The 21,839-nt window shown below is 51.2% G+C and overlaps 1 protein-coding gene across 1 annotated transcript; it reads left to right on the plus strand.

Annotated features, from left to right (window-relative positions):
• Positions 1-322: 322 nt before the first annotated feature.
• On the plus strand, positions 323-21,480 carry TRAIP (TRAF interacting protein). The gene is made up of 16 exons (XM_062585647.1): positions 323-420; positions 2,284-2,341; positions 3,613-3,696; positions 7,751-7,790; positions 10,461-10,588; positions 13,205-13,299; positions 13,924-14,037; positions 15,030-15,117; positions 16,178-16,267; positions 16,491-16,579; positions 17,287-17,442; positions 17,643-17,691; positions 18,237-18,362; positions 18,871-18,921; positions 19,979-20,083; positions 20,388-21,480. The coding sequence occupies exons 1-16, from the start codon at positions 323-325 to the stop codon at positions 20,517-20,519; spliced, it is 1,503 nt and encodes a 500-aa protein (XP_062441631.1). The 3' UTR covers positions 20,520-21,480.
• The last annotated feature ends 359 nt before the right edge of the window (positions 21,481-21,839 follow it).

Below are 21,839 nucleotides of genomic sequence, written 5' to 3' on the forward strand. Positions count from 1 at the left end.
CCGCCTCCATCTCCCGCCTCATCCCTCGGTACCGGCAGCCTCCCCTGGGCTCCCTCCCCCGGTACCGGCGCCCCAGCTCCCCCCAAGTCTCTCGGTACGGGGACCCCTCCCCCCCCGGCTTCCTCCCCACAGGCTCGCTCGGGTGCTGCTCCTCCCCCCCCCCCGCCCCCGGCACCGAGCCCGCTCCTTGGCGCCCCTCTGCTTTGCTGGGTGCTCGTCCCCCTTCCTGTCTCCTCCGGTAGCGGCTCGGGCCCGGCCCGCTCCCCGGCGCTCCCTGCTTCCCCGCCCTGGGGTGCCGCCGGCCCCGCGCGCCGCTCCCGCCATGCCCATCCGGGCCCACTGCACCATCTGCTCCGACTTCTTTGACAACCAGCGGGACGTGGCAGCCGTGCCCTGCGGTCACACCTTCCACCAGGCCTGGTGAGCGCTGCGGGCAGGGCTGGAGGGGCGACGGGGGGGGGGGGGGCGGGATGCGCCACGCCGTCGGCCTGCCGTCGTCCCGCTGGACGGCTCCGCTGGAGCGCGGTCCTGCGCTTGGTACCGTCCCCAGCGCCGCCCAGGGCTGCGGGGAGCTCGTCTGCATCCTCGCCAGCAGGGCAACCCCGTCGCTGTCAGCTTCAGGAGCCAGGAGGCAGGCCTCTCCCTTCCCCTCAGGCTGGATGAGTTGGTCTGGAATGAAATCCTGGCCCTCGGACTCTGTGTGGGGGGGATAAGGGCTGTGGACGGGCAAGTTGAAGATCCCTGTTACAAAAGTGTTTTCTGAGGCTGTTGAAATGGGAGAAGGGTGTCTCCCTTTGTCGGGATGCCTAGCCAGCCCTCCCTGTCAGCCCAGCCATTCCGAGGGGTGGCTCCTTAGCGGCTCGAGGAAGCTGCCCACAGTGGAGCGCTTGCAGCGATGCAGCTCTGTCCCTGCAAGCCCAAGGGAGCCAGCTCCCTCGTTCCTTCTGGGGTGTTGTGCCCCTCCTGGGTAAGGTGGTAGCTGGATTTCTACCGCCTGTGTGCTAGCTCGGGTAATGCGTACAGCCTTCCCTCCTAGCAGCCCCTCCTGCATGTTTCAGAGAAGATCCTGCTCTTCTAATCAGGCTTTTCTCTCCAAGTTGCTTTCCTACGCTTAAGGAGGCTTCGGAGTTTTACCATGATTCTGGTATCTTCTGTGACCTCCTTTTCCCACAGCTCTGTTCTCGAGAGCGCTCTCTGTCTCCAATAGAAGCGGAGGCTCCGACTCCTTTGGAAGCCATAGTGTCAACCCTTTAGCTTTGCTGCAGGGATTTACTAGAGTAAACGAAGCTGCAGAGTCTCGGACTCGGCTGTGTTGTCACTCCTCTGCCTGTGGTCTCCCTTCTCCAAAAGGGACGGTGCCAGCAGATTGCTCCTACACAGTATGTTTATCTGTGCGCTCTCTGGAAGGAGCAGTGTTAGATTACGAGCGAAGCCTCCCAGGCAATTTCATGCTTTTGCTGGAACTGTTTTGCAAGTGTGTTTGTGTTGGAAGGAAATGGTTCCTCTGCGGAAATAAATTCTGTACGATGAGGCAGTGTGCATTTGCCTTTCTGCCCGGTTAACTAACTCGGAGAGGGACCGTCGCTTGCAGATGTGATGGTCACTTCTTAACCGAAGGCACAGCTATGGCTCATCCTTGCCTACAAATCAACAGAGGAAGGACAGCGAGCAGCCAAGCTTAATCTACCAGATCCCAATTGTTATCCTGCTCCAAAAATAAACCCTTCTGAGTGTGATGTGAAGGCTTGGTTGTGAAATGCATTAGTAGCTCTCCTGGGGAGCCCCAAAGGCTTGTATTCATCTTATCTGAGAAGAGACTGGCGCAGTCTCCCTCGCTCTGATGCATGGTGGCAACGTGCATGTTTGATGCCAGGTGGCATCCTTTGGAGTTGGCTGAACTGGGAACCTCTCATCTCTAATATCCTGATATAGCAGCTCTTGTATTGCTCTGTGTGTGTCAACCCATCCGCTCCTGTGAAGCTACTGTTGTTCAAGGACGTTCTTCCTGGGAGATCTGAGCTGTGTAAAGACTCTGCCCTGGTAAAGAGAGCCGCTTGTGTGCTAAATTCAGCTGGAAATCGTCTCCAAGATGAAGGTGGTGTGTGCATGCTGGAATATGTAGTTCCTATAAGCTGCACCTCTGGACTAAATGCTTAGATTTCTGTTTCTAGCTTACAAAAAGGAGATGCAGCTTTCTGTCTCTTGCTGAGCTGCTGGGTGGCCCTTGGGAGCAGTGCTCCTGGACTGTGAGGATTCACCATCTGTTTTCTTTTCTTTCCTTAGTCTCATTCAGTGGTTCGATACAGCGCCAAGCCGGACTTGTCCTCAGTGCAGAATCCAGGTAAAGCTGTCACCTATGTATTCCTCTGTATGTCTGCGACACGATGCTCTGCAAATGGCACTGAAAAGCTGTGGGCAAGGATCATGGTGATGCGAGGAAAGGTTCGATGGCATGAAGCAGAGGGAACTTTGGTGCTTTTGGCCCTCAGTTGAAAATATCTCCCCAAAGGCTTAGGGGCTGCACTCCCATCGATGACCCTTCTGACCAGAGGGAGTGGCTTCCAAGATTGCCCTGCTGTTGTCCGTATTGTAGCTGCTCTGTAAAGAACTTCTGGGATCTTGTGGCTTTTATTTGGGTAAATTGTCAGCATAATGAAAGCAAGTGCTGAAAGGAATTAATCAGGACCTCAGACTCGCAGTTCTGGGTTACTCTTCTTGATACCATTAGGTAAGTAGCCTATTCTACTGCACAATTCTCGTAGCTAAGTCCTTGCTTTGGAGCGCTTGGCTCCTAGTCAAGGAAAGCAAAGGTTGGGAGAGAAGAATGCACCTTGCTTTTGAGATAGGAAACTAAGACTTGGGGGTCCAGTGGCTTAACCAGGAACTAAACTTCTTTAGAGTCCATTTCTCAACCTCGATGTTACTCATAGGTCTCGGCTTGTAGTGGCTGCAGGAGATGTTGGCTTATGCTATGGTGTAGGTTTTCAGCCAGTGGTGGTTTGGGCTTATTCTGCGTTCATGTTTCTTCCTTCCTCTCAAGGTCTTGGCCCTTGTTCCTTCCCTGACTTGTTGATTCCCTGTGTTCTTCACTGCCTCTTACATCTCTGGGTTACCATGGAGTTATCGCGAAATAACATCTTATGTAGCAGTAACTATGCAATTAGCTGGTGTCATGACTGTATATAATACTTAAAACACAAAGCTGTAACTGCATGGGGGAGGTGTGGAGAGCTATCAAATTCAATTACAGCACCTTCTGCCTGCAGAAAGCAGCACGTACTTCTGTCTTTGGATTTGGCATCGTGTTAGCTCAGCGTCAGCTGCTTGGGCCTTCGCTGCCAGAGAACAGACTGCACTTGGTTCAGAAGTGCCTGAGTCTTTCTGTTGCAGTTCAGGAGCTTGGCTGGAGTCATGCTCCCAAGGCTGGGCAGGGGTGTGCTGCCACGCTGATGAGCCAAAGTGGAGTATTGTCAGTAATGATATCTGGGTGAGCTGACTTGCCTTTTGTGGCCTTGTGGCAACACTGTACCTCCTTCCTCTGCAGTTGTTTTCCGTATCAGCCGTGTTTCTGTATCTGTGCCCCTAAACCTCTTTCATGTCTCCTGTGTTTAGGTCAGCAAAAGACACATCATCAATAAGCTGTTCTTTGATGTTGCCTTGGAGGAGCAGACAGCACTGGATGCAGAGAGCTTACAGGTACCTTGACTGGGTGATTCTGCTGCGTGACGCGTCATGCGAGTGGCTTGGGAGCATGGCCTAGCTCGCTAGTCCGTCGCCAGCAGCTGCTTCCTGAGCTGGTGCTCGCTGGGCCGTGCTCACGTTTCAGACGTGAAGCACATCTGTCTCCCATCTGTCTCTGCTTTCTCTCTTGGTCTTCACCCAGTCTGACCTCTGTTCTAAGGAAGTCTCCATGTGATGGTTTAGAGTTATCCCTGATTTGATCTCAGGTGGAAACTTAAGGAGCCTCTTCAGCGTTATTGCTCTTTCCTCTGGTTCTCACCTTGCCTGGAAGTCTCTTGAAGCAGCATCAAATAAGTACCCAACTGCTTCTGTTCCCTTGGGTCCTGAAGTTCCTACCTGTGGTTTGGGGGTGGGGGTAGGGGTAGGGGGGACAGAGAAGGGAGAGAGGGCATGAGGCTACAGAGCTTTCCTGAAAGGCAGAAGCCAATGAACTGCTGCAGTCCATTGGCTGTGGGATTGTCAGAGGAAGCACCTGTGTACTTACTTCTGTGCAGGTAAGATAACTTGCAAATAGTAGTAAGAAAGCAGGGCAGGATGATAATAAGGTCTAGGTTTCCCAAGAGGAATTACTGAATGGACTGCCTGAACCTGTGCTCGCCAGAAAAGGGGACTGTGCTGACACAGGATCCCCGTGGGGATCCTGGCTGCAGGTGGGGTGCTGGGTAACATTCTACAAGTGCCACCCTTGGGTGTAAGGCTCTGCTGGGGAGAGCTGGGGATGAAAAGGGATTAATGCAGCGTGGTTGCTCTATATTCTCCTCATGAGTTCATATGGATGGAGTATGGCTCCTTGTGTGCTGGAATTAACTGTTCCAAAAAAAAAAAAAAAAGAAAAAAAAGTTGACCTTGGTATAACGGGATGCTTGTACCCTCTTGTGTTTAGAATCAGCATGTGCAGCAATTACCATAATTAGCATTGTCATGGCAACTGCTATATGTGTATCGTATGTTTTTAAAATAAAGCGAGCCAGACTGTGATGTCAGTAGCAAACTGTCATCCTCAAAGACAATTAACAAAGAAAATGAAGGCCAAAGCGCGCGCGTGTGTAGAGGAAATGGAGAAAGCCTCTCTGGGTGCTTGTGGAAGCTGTATGCCTGAGACACAAAGCATCGGCTTAGAGGAGATAAACGTTGCCTTTAGCGCATATTCAGATCTCTTCCCACAATAGGAGAGTGACTCAGAAATGGGTTGACTGGAGAAATTTCCCTAGGAAAGTTTTCCGTTCCCCCTTCCCCCCTCCCCCCAACGCCTCCGGATGTAAGATGGGTTCCCTCAGTCTTGCCCTCTATTCAGGCTGTGCTGGCAGACTGCTCCCTTGCTCGTGGGTAAGATGTAGGGTCATCCCTACCTAGTGTGTTTGAGCTGCTGGAGGGTTTGTTTTGTTGTCATCAGAACAACACCTAGCCCTAAGCATGCACCTTTCTAATTAGGAAACTGAGGTCACTGTTTAATGGGAAAAAAAACCCAAATATTTTCCTTGTAGATTAGTTTGTAATGGTACTTACTGTCACATGGCCTGCTTTGGGTCACTGCCGGGCAAAAGCCGGTCTGGGACCAGTTCAATCTTGCGTGCTGCTTTGTTCTTAGAGGACATGGAGCATCTAAAGAACATGAATGACCATTGTGGTGAGATTGAAATGCCATCTACACTAGTGTTCTCCCAGTGATGGGGTATCTGCTTCTGGCCTGGGAAAGAGTTCAGCCAAGAAAGCACATAGTGGGCCTGACCCAGATTCTTGAATGCAAGGAAAGGAAGTGGTGATTTCCACTGCCTTGGCCACAGCATGGTACTTAGCTCTGCAAGCACTGGAGCTGCATCTGTGCAGCCTGTAGATGTCCCCAGATGAATGTTTGGCCTCCTGTCTTGAAAAGGTTGGGCTGGGGGAAGGGAGCGTGCTTTGACATGCCGGAAAGCTGAGGGTGTGGTGGCCTGCTTGTCACCAGTGTTGTGCATGCAATTACAAGTGGTTCGAAGAACTACGTGCTCATCCGAAACATCATCTTGTTGATGCAGAATTATTTAAGTTATCTTTCAGATAGTAATTTTCGTTCCACTTCTGCTCTGAAATGTTTTGGATCAAAGGAGTGCTGGCACTACTCTGCTTCCCACTCCCAGGCATCAGTTTTAACGAAAACATTTAAGGTATCTCGGCTCCCCGGAGTAGCTGCAGGCCACAGATTGAGTGCTGTTTTGACATCTCTCTCCGGGGGAGTGTTTCTTGGTGCTGAGCCTGCGTTTGACCTGTACTGCTCTTAAACACGGTCTTCACCAGTCAGAATAATCTCCATGTGGCTGTTCCAAGAGCAGGAGAGGAGTTGGTTTCAGGGTCTAACACCGCAGTGAGACTTACCTGGAATCTGATGCTTCCAGTCACTTGTGACCTATGGAGCTGAGAGCCTTTCTCGCAAAAGCGATGAGGAGACTTTGGCTTGTGCAGCCTGCCAAAAAGGAGGTAGGATTCCTGCTGATAATTTTACTGGAGAGGGTAGGAACCTGGGAGGACAGCTGTCTGTGCTCAGGATATACTCATCTGATCTTGCAAAAACATTGTCTTGTAATTCAGGCTGGCAGAGAGCTTCTATCCATCAGAGCAGTGAAACTGGAAGCAGCCTTTAGTAGCAGTGGTGGAGGATGAGGGATTTCAGCTTAAGTTGATGAATGAAGTAATGTTACATAGCTGCTTGCAGTAGCCCAGGATTTCTTTCCTATCCTGCTAATTTGCACATCTTGTGAGCTCACTAATCGTTCCTCAATAGGACTCTGAGGAAGCTACTTCAGAATATTTCCTGCAGCAGAGTTAATTCCACCATCAGCCCTCTAACTGTTGTTGCCCCTGGGGGCAAAGCCAAGTCAGCTCTGCTAAGCTTTCCATTTAGTCCCTTCTGCTGTATGGGAGCTTTAGATCCTATATTCTGCTTCCTGCAGAATTGTCACTAGCAAGTGTTCTGGTTCTGTCAGATCTGCGGTCACTGGTACTGCTATTCTCAGATTGGATTTGCATGTAGCATTCCAGGTTGCACAGACTTGTGCGCTCTGCTTCAGCATTTGTTGGCATTTTATTGTGGTTTTATTCCACTGCAGTTCCTGGCTGACTTGCTTTGTGCTTTCCTCTGCAGCTCTCTGTAACGCAGCTTTTCAAGTCATCTTCCGCATTTTTTTCATCATTTTTCGTGTGTTTTTCTCCAGAGATGGAGAGACTTAATTTTTTTGATCCTCTTCCTGACTTCTCTATGTTTCCTTTGGCTCTTTGCCAGTGTTCACAAGTCATATAATTTTGGTATCTGTAATTTAAACTGCGTGGTATTTGCTCCCTCTTTCTGATCCTTAATGAACACGTTAGAAACATCTGATCTTCCCCAGACTCATGTGGTGTTCATGATATGTTATGCTTCCTCAGTTTGGTACGGATTCATTTATCAGTGATCTGTTTATGGCCGTTCAAGCTAGCTGTCAGGTCGTATCAGCATCCAGAATTGCAGTGATTTAGTGTCCGACGGAAAGCGAGTTAGTGCCTTTTGATCGTGGGCTTTGTTACCTTTTCAGATGTTTGAACCTGCCCTCGTTTCCCCCACCTACACCCAATTTAAATGCACCACAGCAACTAAATCAGTTGCTCTTAACCCTCAATCCAGTTAGTCTGGCAACGTCCCTGCCTTATTGCCTTGTTTAGGTAAAACGTTATAAAAATTCTTCCTGCCTGATTTCCTGTGTTTCCTTGAGAGCCTTCCAAAATTATGCAGCTAAAACAAGATGACTGACAGCGTGAGAAATGCAAGGTTGACAAGGCTAAGATGAGACTGGGATCTTCTCGGTTCCCCTTGAAGAGTGCCAGTTGGAGGTGCTCTTTGCGTTCCTGTGATAGTGCTTGTTTGTAGCTTGGTGTTTGCTGTTACTGCGTTCTGTTCTTAGCACCTGGTCAGCGCAAGTGCGCTGCCGTGACTTTCAAGAGACAGTGAAAGCTTCTCTGCAGGATGTTTCCTAATCGGGCTCTCTGTGTTGCCTTTCAGAATGAACTGGACAAGACAAAGGCTCAGCTTTCCCTAAAAGGTGAGTGCTAGCTGCTTGCAGGGGATTGACAGCCCGCGATCAGCGGGGTCTGGGCTCTGTTGTGCTAGGTGCTTTGTCCAGACCTGAAAGACCTGTATGCAGAGCCTCCCTCTCTCTGAAATATGAGGGCACGGTGCTAGCCAGGAACGGCTTTGCTGGTGCAGCTTCTTGCAGAGCTTTTTCTGACAAGAGCTCTCCTCCTAAAGCTGTACGACAGCCTGCATGGCAGACCCAGGGTTCAGAGCCTGGCCCAGCTGTCCAGTAACTGGAGTGCTCTCCGCAAGCACATCCTAATCACGAGCTGTGTAAGTGCAGCACAGCTATTGCTGGAGCAGGCTTGCTGAAAGCAGAACCTGTGGTCTGCTCACCGGGAAACACAGCTGCAGATGGCAACTGCTCATTACTTCTAATGGATGAGGGGGTAAATCTGGAGCCCAAGCAGGGGTGGGAAGGCTTTGGGCTTGCCTGACTGTTGCAGTGCCGCGTGCGTCGCTCCAAGAGCAGACGGGGTTCAGTGTGTGCACTTCCATTTTTCTCATCTTGAATTTTAGAGGATGGTTGAGGGAGGCAGGAAAAGCAAAAGCCCTAGAGACTTGTCGATGGGTTTTAAGCATCGTCTGTAGGCAGCCTGTCATCAGAACATGAGTCATGAGCAGCGAAAGGAAAATGTCAGTCTGAGTGACAGAAATCCAAAGACATGCACTAGCAGAAGGAAAAAAAAAACCTTTAAAGGATGCTGGGGGCTCACCCACGCCCCAAGAGTCGTCTCTCCTCTGCCTTCCCTGCAAGCACGAGACAGACATGAATAGCCAGTGGATTGAGGATTCAGTCCTTAGCATAAGAGCAGAATTGGACAGTCTGCACGTCTCTATTCTAAGGGCTGTTCTCTTGCCAGCTTGACTGAGTTTAGGGACTTGGTAGAGAGCCAGATCTTCTGGAGAAGGTGGCTAGGATTCTTGCTAGGATTTTATCCAAGAAAAACTGCCTGAAGGCCTGCTCATCTTCTCAGCTCCTGGTGAGTAGAGGTTGGATTTCACATTCCCTGTCCCATTCTCTCTCTCTCTTTTTTGGTAGTGGAAGCAAGAAGCTCCTTCCCACCTCCTGCCTCCTTTGTTATGGGCACTCTGCTCTCTGGTGGTTCTTGTGTATAAATTCTTCACTTAAAGATATTTCCTGCTCTGTAGAGTAGCTGTGTAATTGCCAGTCTCTGATCAGCTTGAAACTGGCTCTAGATGCACGGAGCTCCGTGCAGACTTAGCAGGCACTGTGGGAGGTGCTTTGAATGAGCTGAAAACTCCCTCCTGCAGCATGGGGCGATTTGACTCCTTCTGTCCACCTCTGGGCAGTTGAGAACTGGAGGAGGGGGAAGCCCTAACTCTTCTGGTGGGTGTTGGGCCCCTGTATACCCAGGGGAGCATCTCCAGGCTGTACTGCCTCAGGTGAGGAAGGGCTGTTCAGACCTTTACAAAGAAACCTTTGTTTCCACTTTCTCCAGCCACTTGTGTGCATTTGCTAGTATATGTTCCTCCTTTTCTTCTCCAGTCCTACCTGGCTGTTCTGTCTCATGCAGCAGTGAAGCTGCACTGCTGTTTAGGCTTCTCTGGGACATGGTGCATGGTTTGAAACTGGATTGCTTGCAAGGAGAAATAGCTTCTGGAGAGGTGCTGAGCTGCTGTCCAGTATTGTTAGAGACTGAAGCCATAGAGGATTTCTAGCGAAGGCAGAAGGTGCTAAGCTGAAGACTTTCCTCTGCTCTCAGCACTCTTAGAGCGAGAGATTGCTGCATTCTGCCATTGCACGATGGATTTCAGCTCGCCAGTGATGCTGGGTGTACTCTGTTTGGGACTATCACCTCCTGATACCGGTTGTTGCTTTGTCAGCTGTTCTTCCCATCTCGCCAAACAAACTGAATCTGGCATTGTTTTCCCACCCTTCTCTTTGGTGGTCCAATGCACGTGCCTTGTTCCCGGATTCCCTGTGTTTGGGGGAGAAAGGGGTAACTGGAACAACAGGACTTGAGCTTTGTGGCCTGCAAAAAGTGGGAACTCTCATGAATCTGCTTTAGCTGTCGTGTGTCCTTTGGAGTTGCCGGCACGCAGCGGAGATCTGCGTTACTGCCTCGTGCCTTCCGCCACGTGCGCGGTGGGGAGGGAAGCGGCAGCAGCGTAACGATGCAGCAGCGTGGTCGCTGTGCGTGTAGGCACAGCGTCACCGTACACAGCTGCTCCGGCGGCCTGCCGAAGCGCTTACCGCCGTGTAAGGCTCCGTGCGGAGAGAACAGGCTCAGCTCTGTAGCTGCGAGGGCTCAGTTTAACGTGAGGAAGAAAAACAGCTCTCCCTCTGCAGGCTTTGAGAGCATGCGAGGGTTAAGATGCACCAGCTTAATGCTAGCAGGGCTGGCACAGCAAAGCTATTAAAGGGAACTTGCTATCTTTGCTGGAGAAAATCTTGAAGCCTGCTGGCATTGAGAGAAACAGCTCAGACCCTGTTGCTGACAGCACTTAGGGAAATGGCTTTCTACAGGAATGGCCAACCCCTAGCAACCTGGAGCCTGCTGTGACGAGCGGTGCGTGTTTGTCATAGTGCTCTTGTTCGCTGGGCTGCTGAAGTTTGGGTTTTTGGGTTGCTGGGCCGTGACTCCTTTATTTTTTATTTTTTCCCCCTCCACAGAGAAAGAGAAGCGGGAATGCCAAGCTGTTGTGGATGGGCTGAGGGACACTCTGGATGTGCGCAACGCCACAATAGAATCGCTCCAGAAGGTGCTGGGAGAGACGGAGATGCTGTGTTCCTCTCTGAAGGTACCTCTCCCATCCCCAGGAGGACTCTGACTCTATCCATTGCTCAGTTAATGTTAGTTCTGTTAAGGTTCTCCACAGGCCCTGCTGATGCAGACACCAGATGACTCAGTGCTGGTGGGAGCTTGGGTCTGGTGCCCTGAGACTTCAGTCACCTTGATCTCTGAATGCCAGGAAGGCAGCGGAGCTGCAGTTGGGTTTTCATTTTAGTTTTGTTAATCCAAAGCAAGTGGTGTCACTGGTCCCTGAAGGTAGGGAGTGTTCTTCATGTCCGAGGTGATTCAGAGGCATAAAAACCAGGCGCGTGGCTTGTTCACGAGTGGCTGTGCGCTCAAGGCAGCGGTGGGGGAGAGATGCCAACCCAACCAGGGGGAAGCTGGCTGGCTGAGCCTCGCTAGTGAAGCGTCGGTGCTGTTCATAAAGGTACCAGCGTGAACCGAGTGTGGGAATCAGCCCCAGTGCTCCATTGCAGAAACGCTGGCTCCCTGCGGTAGAATGTTCTTCTGAAATGGGTTTAGGCCGAGCGGGATTCAAGGAAAATTAGCTTCATGGTTTGATTGGAGGGGAAATCAAATGGAAATATATGGAGGGGAAGCTTCAGCTGAGTGGGATTTGATCCAGCTGACTCCCCTGTCTCTATTCTGTTGCCAGGGCTTTCCCTTGGTTAGGTTGGTAATGTGTGATGTCCAGGGATCAAATATTCCTGTAGTGTTTCAGTGTGCAGCGACTCTGTGTGTAGTCACGTATGGTGCATAAACAGCAAGAGTGCTGAGGGAAGGATGGGTAAGTGCAAGATCCACTTTGTTGGGATGCGACTTTGCCTTGGCAGGGGGCTGGGCCCCCTTCACTGTGTGATGAAGATGAGGCTGGCTGTCACAAGCAGACTTTGGCCAGGTGGGATTGCGGGCTGTGGACTGAAAAGGAGAGTAGAGGTGAACTGTATTTTCCAAGATCTCTTCCCTTTAGAAGAGGGATCTCTTCCTTGACCTGCAAGGCCCCATGGCCAACAGAAGAGCTTGAGGATAGATCATATGGATCTGTGCCGTCTCGTCCAAAATGACTGGGCTGCTCTTGAGAGGAACCAGTCCAGTAGGTCTGCCTGACGTTAGCAATGTGATGCTGTCTCGGGGCAGAAGGGGACATACAGTGAGAGAAATGTTGCACAGGTCTTGCCATGGAATAGCACCAGCTTTTTTTCGCCTGACCATGGGATTGTATTCAAGCTGCTTGGCTGTAAAGGCAGTCTGAGTCTGGGTCATGCATGAGATGCTTTTGGCGTTCCAGGTGTACTAGTGGCAGGATACTCTGTGTTTACTAGTGCTTCCTACTCCTGTAAAAACAACTGTGAAAGTAGAAGCTGGTGCTTGCTGCTCAGTTCAAGGACACTCTGCTCAGCTTTCCTGCCTGGCCTCCTAGAAGGAGGCACTGTGGTTGCCTTGCCTGTTACAAAACCCTCTGTGTATGCTCAAGTTCTTTTACTAAAAGCTGGGCGGCACAGAAGCATGTTCACAAGCTGCAAGCCATTCCTGTTTTTTGCTAGCACTGCTGTTGCTGCTGAACCTCTGGTGTGCAAGATAGCTGCTGCGTTTCAGGTAGAGTGGTGTCCCTAGCCCCATGCCAGCCTGGCACAAAACACTGCTTGCGGGTCTGACATGTGGAGAGCTCTGGCTAGGAACAGGCAAAGGTAGGCTCTGCTGAAGCAAGAGTAACGTTTGAGCCAGGAACGCTGTCCCTCTGCAAAGTCCCAGTAGTTTCACACCCCTCTGGTTTCTCTTGCAGGAAGCAGGTAAAATCCTTTACCTTCTATATGAAAGGGAGCTTAATATCAGACCTTGAGAGGCTTTAGTCTTTGGCCAGTCTTGTCTGGAGTCAGCATTGTGTTAAAACCAGGCCCAGAACCTTTTGAAGCTTGTGTGCTAGGTGGCTGGGTACGCACACCCCTAGACAACACAGCTATGTTAGAAGGGTGCTAATTCAGGCCAGGTTTCTCATGCTCTCTGCCAGATTGCAGATTTATGTTTTTTCGGTTCAGCTGAGGTTCACTCTTGATGCTGCCTGTTACCAGAGAGCCTAGAAAAGCGATGCCTGTAATAGATCTGGAGCTTCTCCAGAGGAGGGTGCGGAGAGCACCCAGGTGGGTGTCCTCTTTGGCTGAGATCTCCTGGAAGAGACCAGTGCAGCATTTCTATATATGCTGTCGGCAGTTAATGACTAGGAGAACTAGGAGGCTAAAGCAAAAGACTGAGCCATAGAAGGAGGAGAATGCGGTAGCAAGACTTACTTGCCTTGGACTACCTTGCTTTTGGAAAACAAATCCTCACTGAGGGCAGAGTAAGGCACAACCCCAGAAATGCTCCCAGCAGAAAGGAGGATCCAACACAGTTTCAGTGCTAGACTCAGCTTGTGATTAGCACTGAGACCCTGCTGTGCTTGCAAGGAGCAGAGCTAGGGGTGCAGCAGGGAGGGAGCTCAATTCTCTAATCCTGGGCTGCTGAGGTGGTGATAGCATTGAGAGCCAATGTATGCTCCCAGCTGCCCGCAGTGCGCATAAGCCAGGATGTTTCTCTTAACAATCCCTGGAGCCTTTCTAATGGTCTGTGTGCGCTTGCTTCTCTGCAGAAACAGATGAAATTCCTGGAACAGCAGCAGGAGGATAACAGAAGTTCAAAGGAGGAGGCCCGCCGTCTGCGAAACAAACTGAGAACCATGGAGCGGTGAGATCCCAGGCTTTCCCTGGGTTTTTGCAGGCTGGGCTGCATGCCTCTCCCTCCCTCGGAGAGGGAGCGAGAGGTCCTGCTGTGTCTGCTGCATCATCCAGCTCCATGTGCTGAGATTGCTGGGTCTTTTTATGCGGTGAGACTGGAAACTGCTGCATTAGCAGGTCTGCCCCTGCTGGTCCTGCCTGTCCGTGCTTTAGCCATTGCTTCCTTTCCAGATAGCTATTCTCCCTAAAGAGCAGTGAGACGTAGTACTGCTTGCAGGCTGGCTCAATCTCTAGTACTCCGAGCACAGCCCTGTGCAATGTGTGTTACCAGAGAGGACACTGAGGCAGAGCTTGAATCCCAGCCAGGTACACAGTCAGCTACAGGGATGTAGGTCCCAAGCACAGTGTGCGTGTATGGCTGCCTCATTCCTGTTCAGTCCATCTAGCTTTGCTCTTCCCTAGCGAAAAGCTCCGCTTGTTGTGGGGCGGTTGCATCCTCTCCCCTACCTCATTCAGCCTGCTTGCAGCAGGAGTTTTGGCTGCGCAAGCTCATGGGAGGAATCAAGACTCCAGTCCCTTTCCCAGTCTGTTTGTGACTCATGAGTGTGTGTGTGTGGGGGGGTATCTTTTGCAGGATTGAACTGTTGCTTCAGAGCCAGCGCCCCGAAGTGGAGGAGATGATCCGAGAGATGGGAGTTGGGCAGGCGGCAGTGGAACAGCTTGCAATCTACTGTGTCTCACTGAAAAAGTAGGTGCTACAGGCTTGGCAAAGCTAGCTTGTGCCATCCTGAATGTGCACAGAGAGAATTCCCTCTGCAGAATGTGCATGGAGAGAACTCCCTTTGAGTACTGACAGGCCCGTGTGCTCTGTGAGGTTCTTTCTGCCTGTTTGGGCCTTCACTGGGCTTTGACTGACAAGTCCTGGGGACCTAGACTGGAGCTTGCTACACTGAACTGTTCCCATCGTCACTGTAGTGACACATATGTCACCATGGGAACGGTCTCCAGACTTGTCAGTGCACCTAGGAGGTGATTATTATTCCCTCAGTTCTCTTCTGCCCGTGCCTGGGGGGAAAAATGAGTGGATGAGGGGCTCGGAGTTGTGCCCTGTGCTGCATCACGCTGTGCAGCTGTGGCCTGAAGTGCTCTGTGAGCCCTCTGATCACTGGAAGCTGAATCTGCCATGCTGCCATCCTCTACCTGGAAATCTGTCTGGTCCTGCTGGGTAAAACCACAGCTTCTTTGGAACGGTTCTGATGGCAGCTGAATAATTGCAGCTTTGATACAAAGCTGTAATGAGGCGAGTGTCCCTGTGGTGTAATAGGGGAATGAGCGTGCATGGCCGATAGTATGAAGTCTCTGAAAAGTCACTTAAAGCTAAGTCCTCTATTTGCTGTCAGTGTGGAGGCTACTCTGTCTGTCCTTCTCGTCTTCCGTTGCCAACGGAAGACATCTTTGGATTTGACTTCCATTTTGCTGTTGAGCTCTGTTCATGTCGCTTTCACGTCTTGGGGGTGATATTCTTTGAAAATTAATTTTTTTCCCCCAGTGTAGTGATATATTTGACACACTACTGGTCAGTGATTCACTCAGCTCTCTTCCTTGAAGAGCTTTGTGTGTTCTGGGTTTTATCCAGTGGCTTTGCAGTTGCAGAGCTTCAAAACAAGGGTCTTGGGTTGTCTCTGAGAAATACTAACCCAATCCTCTTGCAAATAGAGTATGACACTCGTATCTCTTCAGGGAATATGAAAACTTGAAGGAGGCTCGGAAGATATCTAGTGAGATGACGGAGAAGCTGAAGAAGGAAGTGTTTTCTGTCAGTAGCAAGGTAAAAGGAGAGAGTGAGAGTCACGAGGTGGCACTGGTCTGAAGATCCCAGTCCATAGCTGTTACCAAACACTGCAGCGAGTAAGGGACCCTTCTGTCACTGAGCACTACTCAAGTGGAGGTGTCACACTAGGGTTCCTGGGTCAGACTGTGATACTTAGTGAGTGAGCAGCTCCTGGGCTGTTGTCACGAGCAGAGTCTCTGGGGACCCTGGCAGGGCAGCACGTGCAGAGCCAGCCTGAGTTCGGCAGGGAGCTTGGACTTGAACACAGCACTCTTCTTTCTGAAGCACAGGTAGCTCTGATATCCCCTGGGGCATGCCTAAGTCCAAGCTCATGAAGTGGGACTCTGGGTGGATTTGCCTTGTTTTTGTTACCCAGCCATAGCTGCTGCAGTGCCCCCAAAAGCAATGGAGAAGGAAGGAGGAGATCTTCAGATTGCCCTGCAGCTCCCCAAGCGAGTTAACCCTATAAATGAGGTGCTGCTGCAGGAACTGGCCTGTTTCTGGTTGTACCGTTGCCAAATTGCAGTCAGTAGCTTGGGGCCAACAGGAACTGACTGTCTGGCTGACAGAGAACTGACTGTACCATCACCTTGTGGGCTGGCGCAGTCTCCTGACCTCGCTTGAAGTCCCTGATGTGGTACCAGTCCAGCTCAAACCTGTGACTTGTGTTGTGCTTCCCTGCTGGATCGGGCTTGTCTGTGCACAACCGTGGTCCAGCCCGTGGTTTGTAGTTTCTTTGCCCTGACACGTCCAAAGTCCTGCTGGAGTTCAGGATGCAGCCACCCAGCTCGCCATTAGGCATATAGTATTTCCCAAGCATTTACGAAGGCTTGTGTTAGGCAAGCAGCCCTGGAGATCCCTCTGCAGGCAGCTTGAGGAAATGGCTGGCCACAGACTGCTTGGGGATAGATTGGTCAGGGATTGTGCCACAGGAAAACTGAGCCCTGAAAGAGGGGAAGTGTGTGCTGCAGAGTGTACCGTTCTTGGGGATCAGTGGTTTCCCTTACCTATGTGTTGTAACCAGCCCTCTGCTCCTGGGGGGGTGCTTATTCTGCAGCTGCAGAAAACGGTCTCAGAGTTGGAAAAGACAAAGGAGGAGCTAAAAAGCACCCAGAAGGATCTGAAGAATGCAGATAAGGAGATCTTGGTGAGAACATCATTCCTCAGTCTGCAGTAACTGGCAGCTGGCCATGGCCTGCAGCTGCAAGCCAGGAGCCACACTGTCGTTTGCTCAACTTACCTAGCCCACCTTCCCCCATCTCCTTTTATCTGACCCACCTCTGAGCTCTGCCTGATGCTGCGCTACGGAAGACACAAAAGCATCTGCTACAAAATCTTTTCTTACTCTCTGCTTTCCCTCCTCCCTCCAGAGTTTGAAGAAGAAGATAGAAATCCTGCAGGATACTTTGAAAGTGCCATCTGTAACCAGAGAGACCCTGAGCAGACTAGTCTTTGAAAGGTTAGTGAAGCGCACACTCAGGTACAGACAGGTCCAAAGTAAGAGTTGGCAGTTTAACTAGGTAGTGACTGGGAAGGTAGAGATGCGCTAGTCTGGCAGGCGTCACGGCAGCATAGCCATCTTGCTGCTGGTACTCTGTTTCTCCTGTTGCTGACAAGGTGGTGTTTGGTTTACCTGGAAGAAGCGGGCATTTTGGAGGGTTTGGGTCAGGAGGGGACGGAAGAAAGGGCTAAGTTTGACGCACTCTGTTCTTGCTGCCACGTGCTGCCAGGAATCAGCTGCTGTTCTGGTTGCCTCACACTCGTGCCTCAGACTTGGCCTTCCAGTGAACGTGCCCTGGAGGCAGAGAAACCCGGCCTGATGGAAGCGTGGCCTGAAAAACACCATCCTCTGCATTTTATCAGGCCTTTCCTTTCTGGGAGCCTGCACTATCACCTCCATTCAGCAAACTGGATTGTGCATACGGAGCAGCAGGGTCCCTGGTGCTGTTGCTGCACATGCTGTTCAGCAGTGAACGCTAGTTTGGGGCATTGACTATAAGCTCTTGGGTTTGGATTGTACTTCTGGGGACCTGTATAGCAGGATGGGATCTGATCTCACTCCCGCTGCCCACTTGTAACTTAGTGTAGCTTGTTCCTCTGTCTTCCTCTGCGGCCGGGTGGCAGCCAGTGGCCTCCTGACAACTGGTGCTTTGTATGTTTTCGCAGCCCCACTCCTGTAGAACTGCGGCACCCAAAGCTCCATCGCCCAGCCCACAGCGATGAGATCAATCTAGATGCCACTTTTGATGTGGATACCCCTGAGCATCAGCCTTGCAGATCTCTTTCCAGCCCTGCAAAAAGACAGAAGCTGGATAAAAAGCTGTGAGTTCTCTCTTCCCTTTCTGTTTCTAAATGAGATCAAAGCCTCTGTTCCTCAGAAGCTGCTGTGTGAGATCGGACAGCTCTCCAGCTGCCTGATACCGCGCTGCAAGTTTCATCGTTATTTACTTGGCTTTGTCTGTCCTTGGCAGCTCTGCTTGGACAATAAATCTCTGCTGATTTGCTCCCTGGGTCTCTTACAGGCCTCCTGTGGTAAATCTGTCGAAGAAAGTTCTGAAGGAAACGGTGGAGGTAAAAGGTCTAATTTTGTTTTCTGTATCACCTCTTCAATTCTGCTGTTAATAGGCTTGAGAAACAGACCGACTTGCCCACATAGAAGGTGCTGCGACCATAGATTGGCCCATCTGTAGAACCACAGTACATGCTCCAAAGTGCTTTGCTTGATTGTCTCCTGGAAACATTTTATTGCTGTGTCAGAGAGGCCTTCTGGAAATGGTCAGAAGGAGGATGGGGACCAGTGTGCTTCTTGCAGATTATGCAGTCTCAGATGTGCTTGGCAAATGTACGACACGGGTCTGAGCTCATGGGTCATGGGGTCTCCCAAGGGGGCTGGTCTCTCAGGCTTGCTGGGCGCACAGACGTCCTCCCAGGCGCTGCTCTTCCTAGCAGTGAGCCCCAGTGGGAGGTTTGAAGCCTCAATTCTCTTTCTTGAACTGTGGTGTGGGAGTTAACTGTTACCCTAAGTAGCTATCTGCATCATTAATGCTGCCTGTACATGAAATAAAGTCACCAGATCATGCTGGTCATGAGGCTTTCCTCTTTATTTTGTGGGACAGAACTTGGCAGATGACTTGGAGGATGAGGCTCTTAAAGGACTCCTGCCAGCATTCATCAGGAACTCTGTTCTCTCGAAGAAGCCATCCTCGGGTAGCTTGCTGGGTCCCCCCAAGCACGTGGGCACTGTGAGTATGACTGTCTAGTTGGTGAGCTTGTCAAGGGCTGGCACTGCACACCCCTGTCCTGAAGTGACCCTAATGGAAGAAGTGAATGAGGCTTTTATCTTGCCAAATACAGCATGCGGAAGATAAAATCTTGGGGCGTGACCTGGCTGCTTCCCACTCTTGCAGAGCTCCAGGGATGACAGATGCTCATTCCCTACCTGGCAGCAGATTAAATGGCCCTCTGTATCCTATTCCTCAGCATCCCTGGAGCTTTGGGTATTTTCCTTGTATGCCTCAGTCCCAGGCACAAAATCCTAAGCTTTGCTGCTGCCTGGAAGGCTCAGCTTGCTTCAGAAGGTGCCCAAGATACCCAAACTCTACTCATACCTTTGAGTATGTGGGGTTTTTTTTGTAACCCCTTCCCAGACCTGTGGTCTGTTAGGCTCCCCAGCTTCCCATTAACCAACACAGCGAGAGATGGCCAAGGCTCTGCCGTGCTGCTCCCAACGCTTTTATTTCCCTCTTCTAGGTGAGGGTGGGATACGACGGCTTGGGAGGCAGGACGAAGTTCATACAGCCTGTATCCTTCCATACAGCCTGCACAGTAATAGCATCTCTGGGGAGATCTCTGCTCTACTGCTGTCGTTTCCTCCCAGCTGTTTGTTGAATGGGGCTGGGCTTTCCAAACTGGAGTTGGGACCCTTGAAGAGCTGTTGAATTTTTGCTGCGGTTCTGCTGCATTCACTCTGGGAGTGAGTGTGACAGTATTTGATGTGTTTGAGCCTGCTCTTGAACCCAACGAGAGTGCTATCGGTGAACATTTGTTCAGAGGAGCGCATCAACTAGAAATCAGTATGTTTTGCTGGGGCCACCTATGCCCTTGGCGGGGTCTGTGGAGCAGCAGCTTAGTGCAGCCTCTCCGTGGCTGCGTGCCTGGCGGGCAGCACAGCCTGTGGCTTCATTCCTGCCGAATAGTGCTGCTCTGCTGTGCCTCTCCTGCTGAGCAACCATGCAGCAGGTGAGGAGCGGCTGAAGTCACCCGGAGGAGGGGAGCCAGCCCGGACTCCCTCTCCCCAGGATAGGAGCTGTGTCCCTGTAGGTTGCCCCTCATCCTGGCTTCCCCAGCAGTTCCTGGGGACTGGCTTGCTGTCAGAGGTGTACGCACTGAACTTCTACTGCTCTGGCACTGTTCTAGGTCCTGGTGCTGTTTTGAGGTGGTTTTGCCCTTTGTAGAGAGCCAGGAGGCTAAAACAAAGCATGTGATCAACCATAAGCCATGACCACCTTGGGAAGCCGTAGGCTCCTATAGCCCCATCGTCACTGCGGCAGCCTGGAGGTCTTCCGCTCGCTGTAGGATGCTTGAACCAGGCTTCTGGGCTAAATGTGCCCAGTTAGTCCCATGGGATGCCACAGGTCTGGCTGCTGTGACTTTCCCAGCATTGTGTGCTTGCTCTGACACCCAGGGTAAATCTTGAAATACAAAGCTCTGCTACTGTGGGTAGGGAGCAAAGCCCAGGCCCTGTTTGTCCTTCTGGGAGCTGCTCTTTCTCTCAGTGGGAGCATATTGCTAGGCCCCAGATTGCTTCTCTGTTTTCCCTGGGCCTTGGTCTTACTTTCCCTGACAGTTTTACCTTCAGACAAACCTAACAGAAATTCGTCCGATAGCAGTGAGAAGCAAGAGGAAGAATGTCTCCAGGCCAGCATCTGCTGCTCCTTCAGCACCTTCCTCCAGCAGCAGCCAAGTCAAACTGGACAACTTCCTGCAATGAAATGCTATGTCCTTCTGGGGAGCGGTCAGCACTTGCCCAGAGCCTGGGTGCAAAGCTATGTGCAGCCACCGCCACGCAGTGGGACATAGCAAAGCCTCGATGCTGCGTCATGGGCAAGACAAGCTGCTCTGGAGAGAATCCTGGCATTGTAGCAAGCCAACAGGAGACCAGGCCTCTGGTTAGTGTTTGGACTGGTTTACCTCTCTCTTACTCGAGTATGTTTCTTCTCCCTTTGCCACAAAACAAAAAAAAATTTCTCATCGTTTGGCCTGCACAGAGCTCTGTAGTTGCTGCTGCTATTGGGCTCTCTGACTTAAGGCTTAAGTGTGCTCCTCAATGCAGCCGCAAGCTAAAGATGCGGGGAAGAGTATCTGAAGTGTCCACCTGGAGCCCCCTTGGCAGCATTTAGGAGCAAGAGCTGAGAGAAGAGACCTGGACCAGGTCTATGCCTGGTGCAAATAATTCCCGCAGGAAGAAGTGTGGTTCTTGATTTCCAAGATGAGTTTCCCCTCCTAAATGAGTACAGAGTTCAGACAAACAGTTTACTCCTTTCCCTCCATCAGCCTTGGCACCTTCAGAGGAGGCCAGGGACTGCTTCGAGAGGAGGTGGGGATTCCTGTCCCCTTCTAAATGTGTGGTTTCAGCCAGGGGAGCAGCATGCACAAGGAAAAGCAGGCCCTGGTCTGCACTGCTGCAGAGTGGCGATACGTTCGTTATCAAATTAATCTCCCTCCCTCTGTTGCAGGCCTGGGTTGGGGAGAACTGCGGAGAAGCACAGGACAAGATGATGGGGATATTCTGCCCTGTCCTGGTTTTGGACATGGAAGTCCACTGTGCTTTTCCAGACTTGTGACTTTGTCCACCAAACGACCAGCTTGGGGAGGGGAGTGTGTTGGGGGTGATCCCTCTGCCCAACTTGGGAATGGGGAGGCTGCTGTACTACCGTGACCTCTGTTCTTGGCAGATGTTGGTGTGGAACATTTTTGTATGATTTTCTAATTTTAAGTGAAACTACAGAGGCTTTCTTCTTTTGAAATCGGCCTGCCTAGTGATTTGAGAGTTAGAAAAATTACAGCCTGAAGTGCTGGAGCTCGGCTCCCTTCAGGGAGAGTGGGGGACTGACGGGTCTGCAATCCATCTGGTGTTCCCTAGCTGGAGACAGAGACAGGAGCTCCCCAGTCCCCTCTTGCCCTGTGGCTGTAGCAGATGTAGTAGAGCCATTCGGGCTGGACACGGACATGACTTCAACAGAGAATCCCATACCCTACAAATCTGTGATGTTTCCGATTTCCAGCTGCCGCAGGCTGGAAGCCTCAATACCTGTGTTGGCTAAAAGCATGTCTTTAAGGAATAAAATATACTACTTTGCACACTTGTTAACAGAATTGGCTTCTAAGCAGTTTGCCCCTGTTGCAGCTCAGGCTTGAGGGCCTGACTTGGCTCCTGAGAGTGGTGGTGCTGGAGGTGCCTGATCCCTTCTGAAGCCTTTGGTGCTGGCTCTGGCCTGGTGATTTCAGTCCCCCTTCTGCAGAGAGGGGCTGTGGCGGGGTGAAGCTCAGCATCAAGCTGTGTTGGAAGTGATGCCGCTCCCCAGGACAGCGAGTGAGGTGACTGCCTGCAGAGTGCGTGTTGCTACTTGCCTGCGTTGTTTGGGGCTGACAGCTATTTCAGTAGTGTAGTGTTTGTGCCCCACGCACAGAACGACACGGAACAGCTGAAGAGGCTGGAA

Source organism: Rhea pennata, chromosome 12, assembly GCF_028389875.1.
Source record: "Rhea pennata isolate bPtePen1 chromosome 12, bPtePen1.pri, whole genome shotgun sequence".
Lineage (NCBI taxonomy): Eukaryota > Metazoa > Chordata > Aves > Rheiformes > Rheidae > Rhea > Rhea pennata.

Coding starts and splice junctions, on each gene's coding strand:
- TRAIP (XM_062585647.1), top strand. CDS start 323: ATGCCCATCCGGGCCCACTGCACCATCTGCTCCGACTTCTTTGACAAC. Junction 2,342..3,612: donor GTCCTCAGTGCAGAATCCAG/GTAAAGCTGTCA, acceptor TCCTGTGTTTAG/GTCAGCAAAAGACACATCAT. Junction 10,589..13,204: donor TGCTGTGTTCCTCTCTGAAG/GTACCTCTCCCA, acceptor GCTTCTCTGCAG/AAACAGATGAAATTCCTGGA.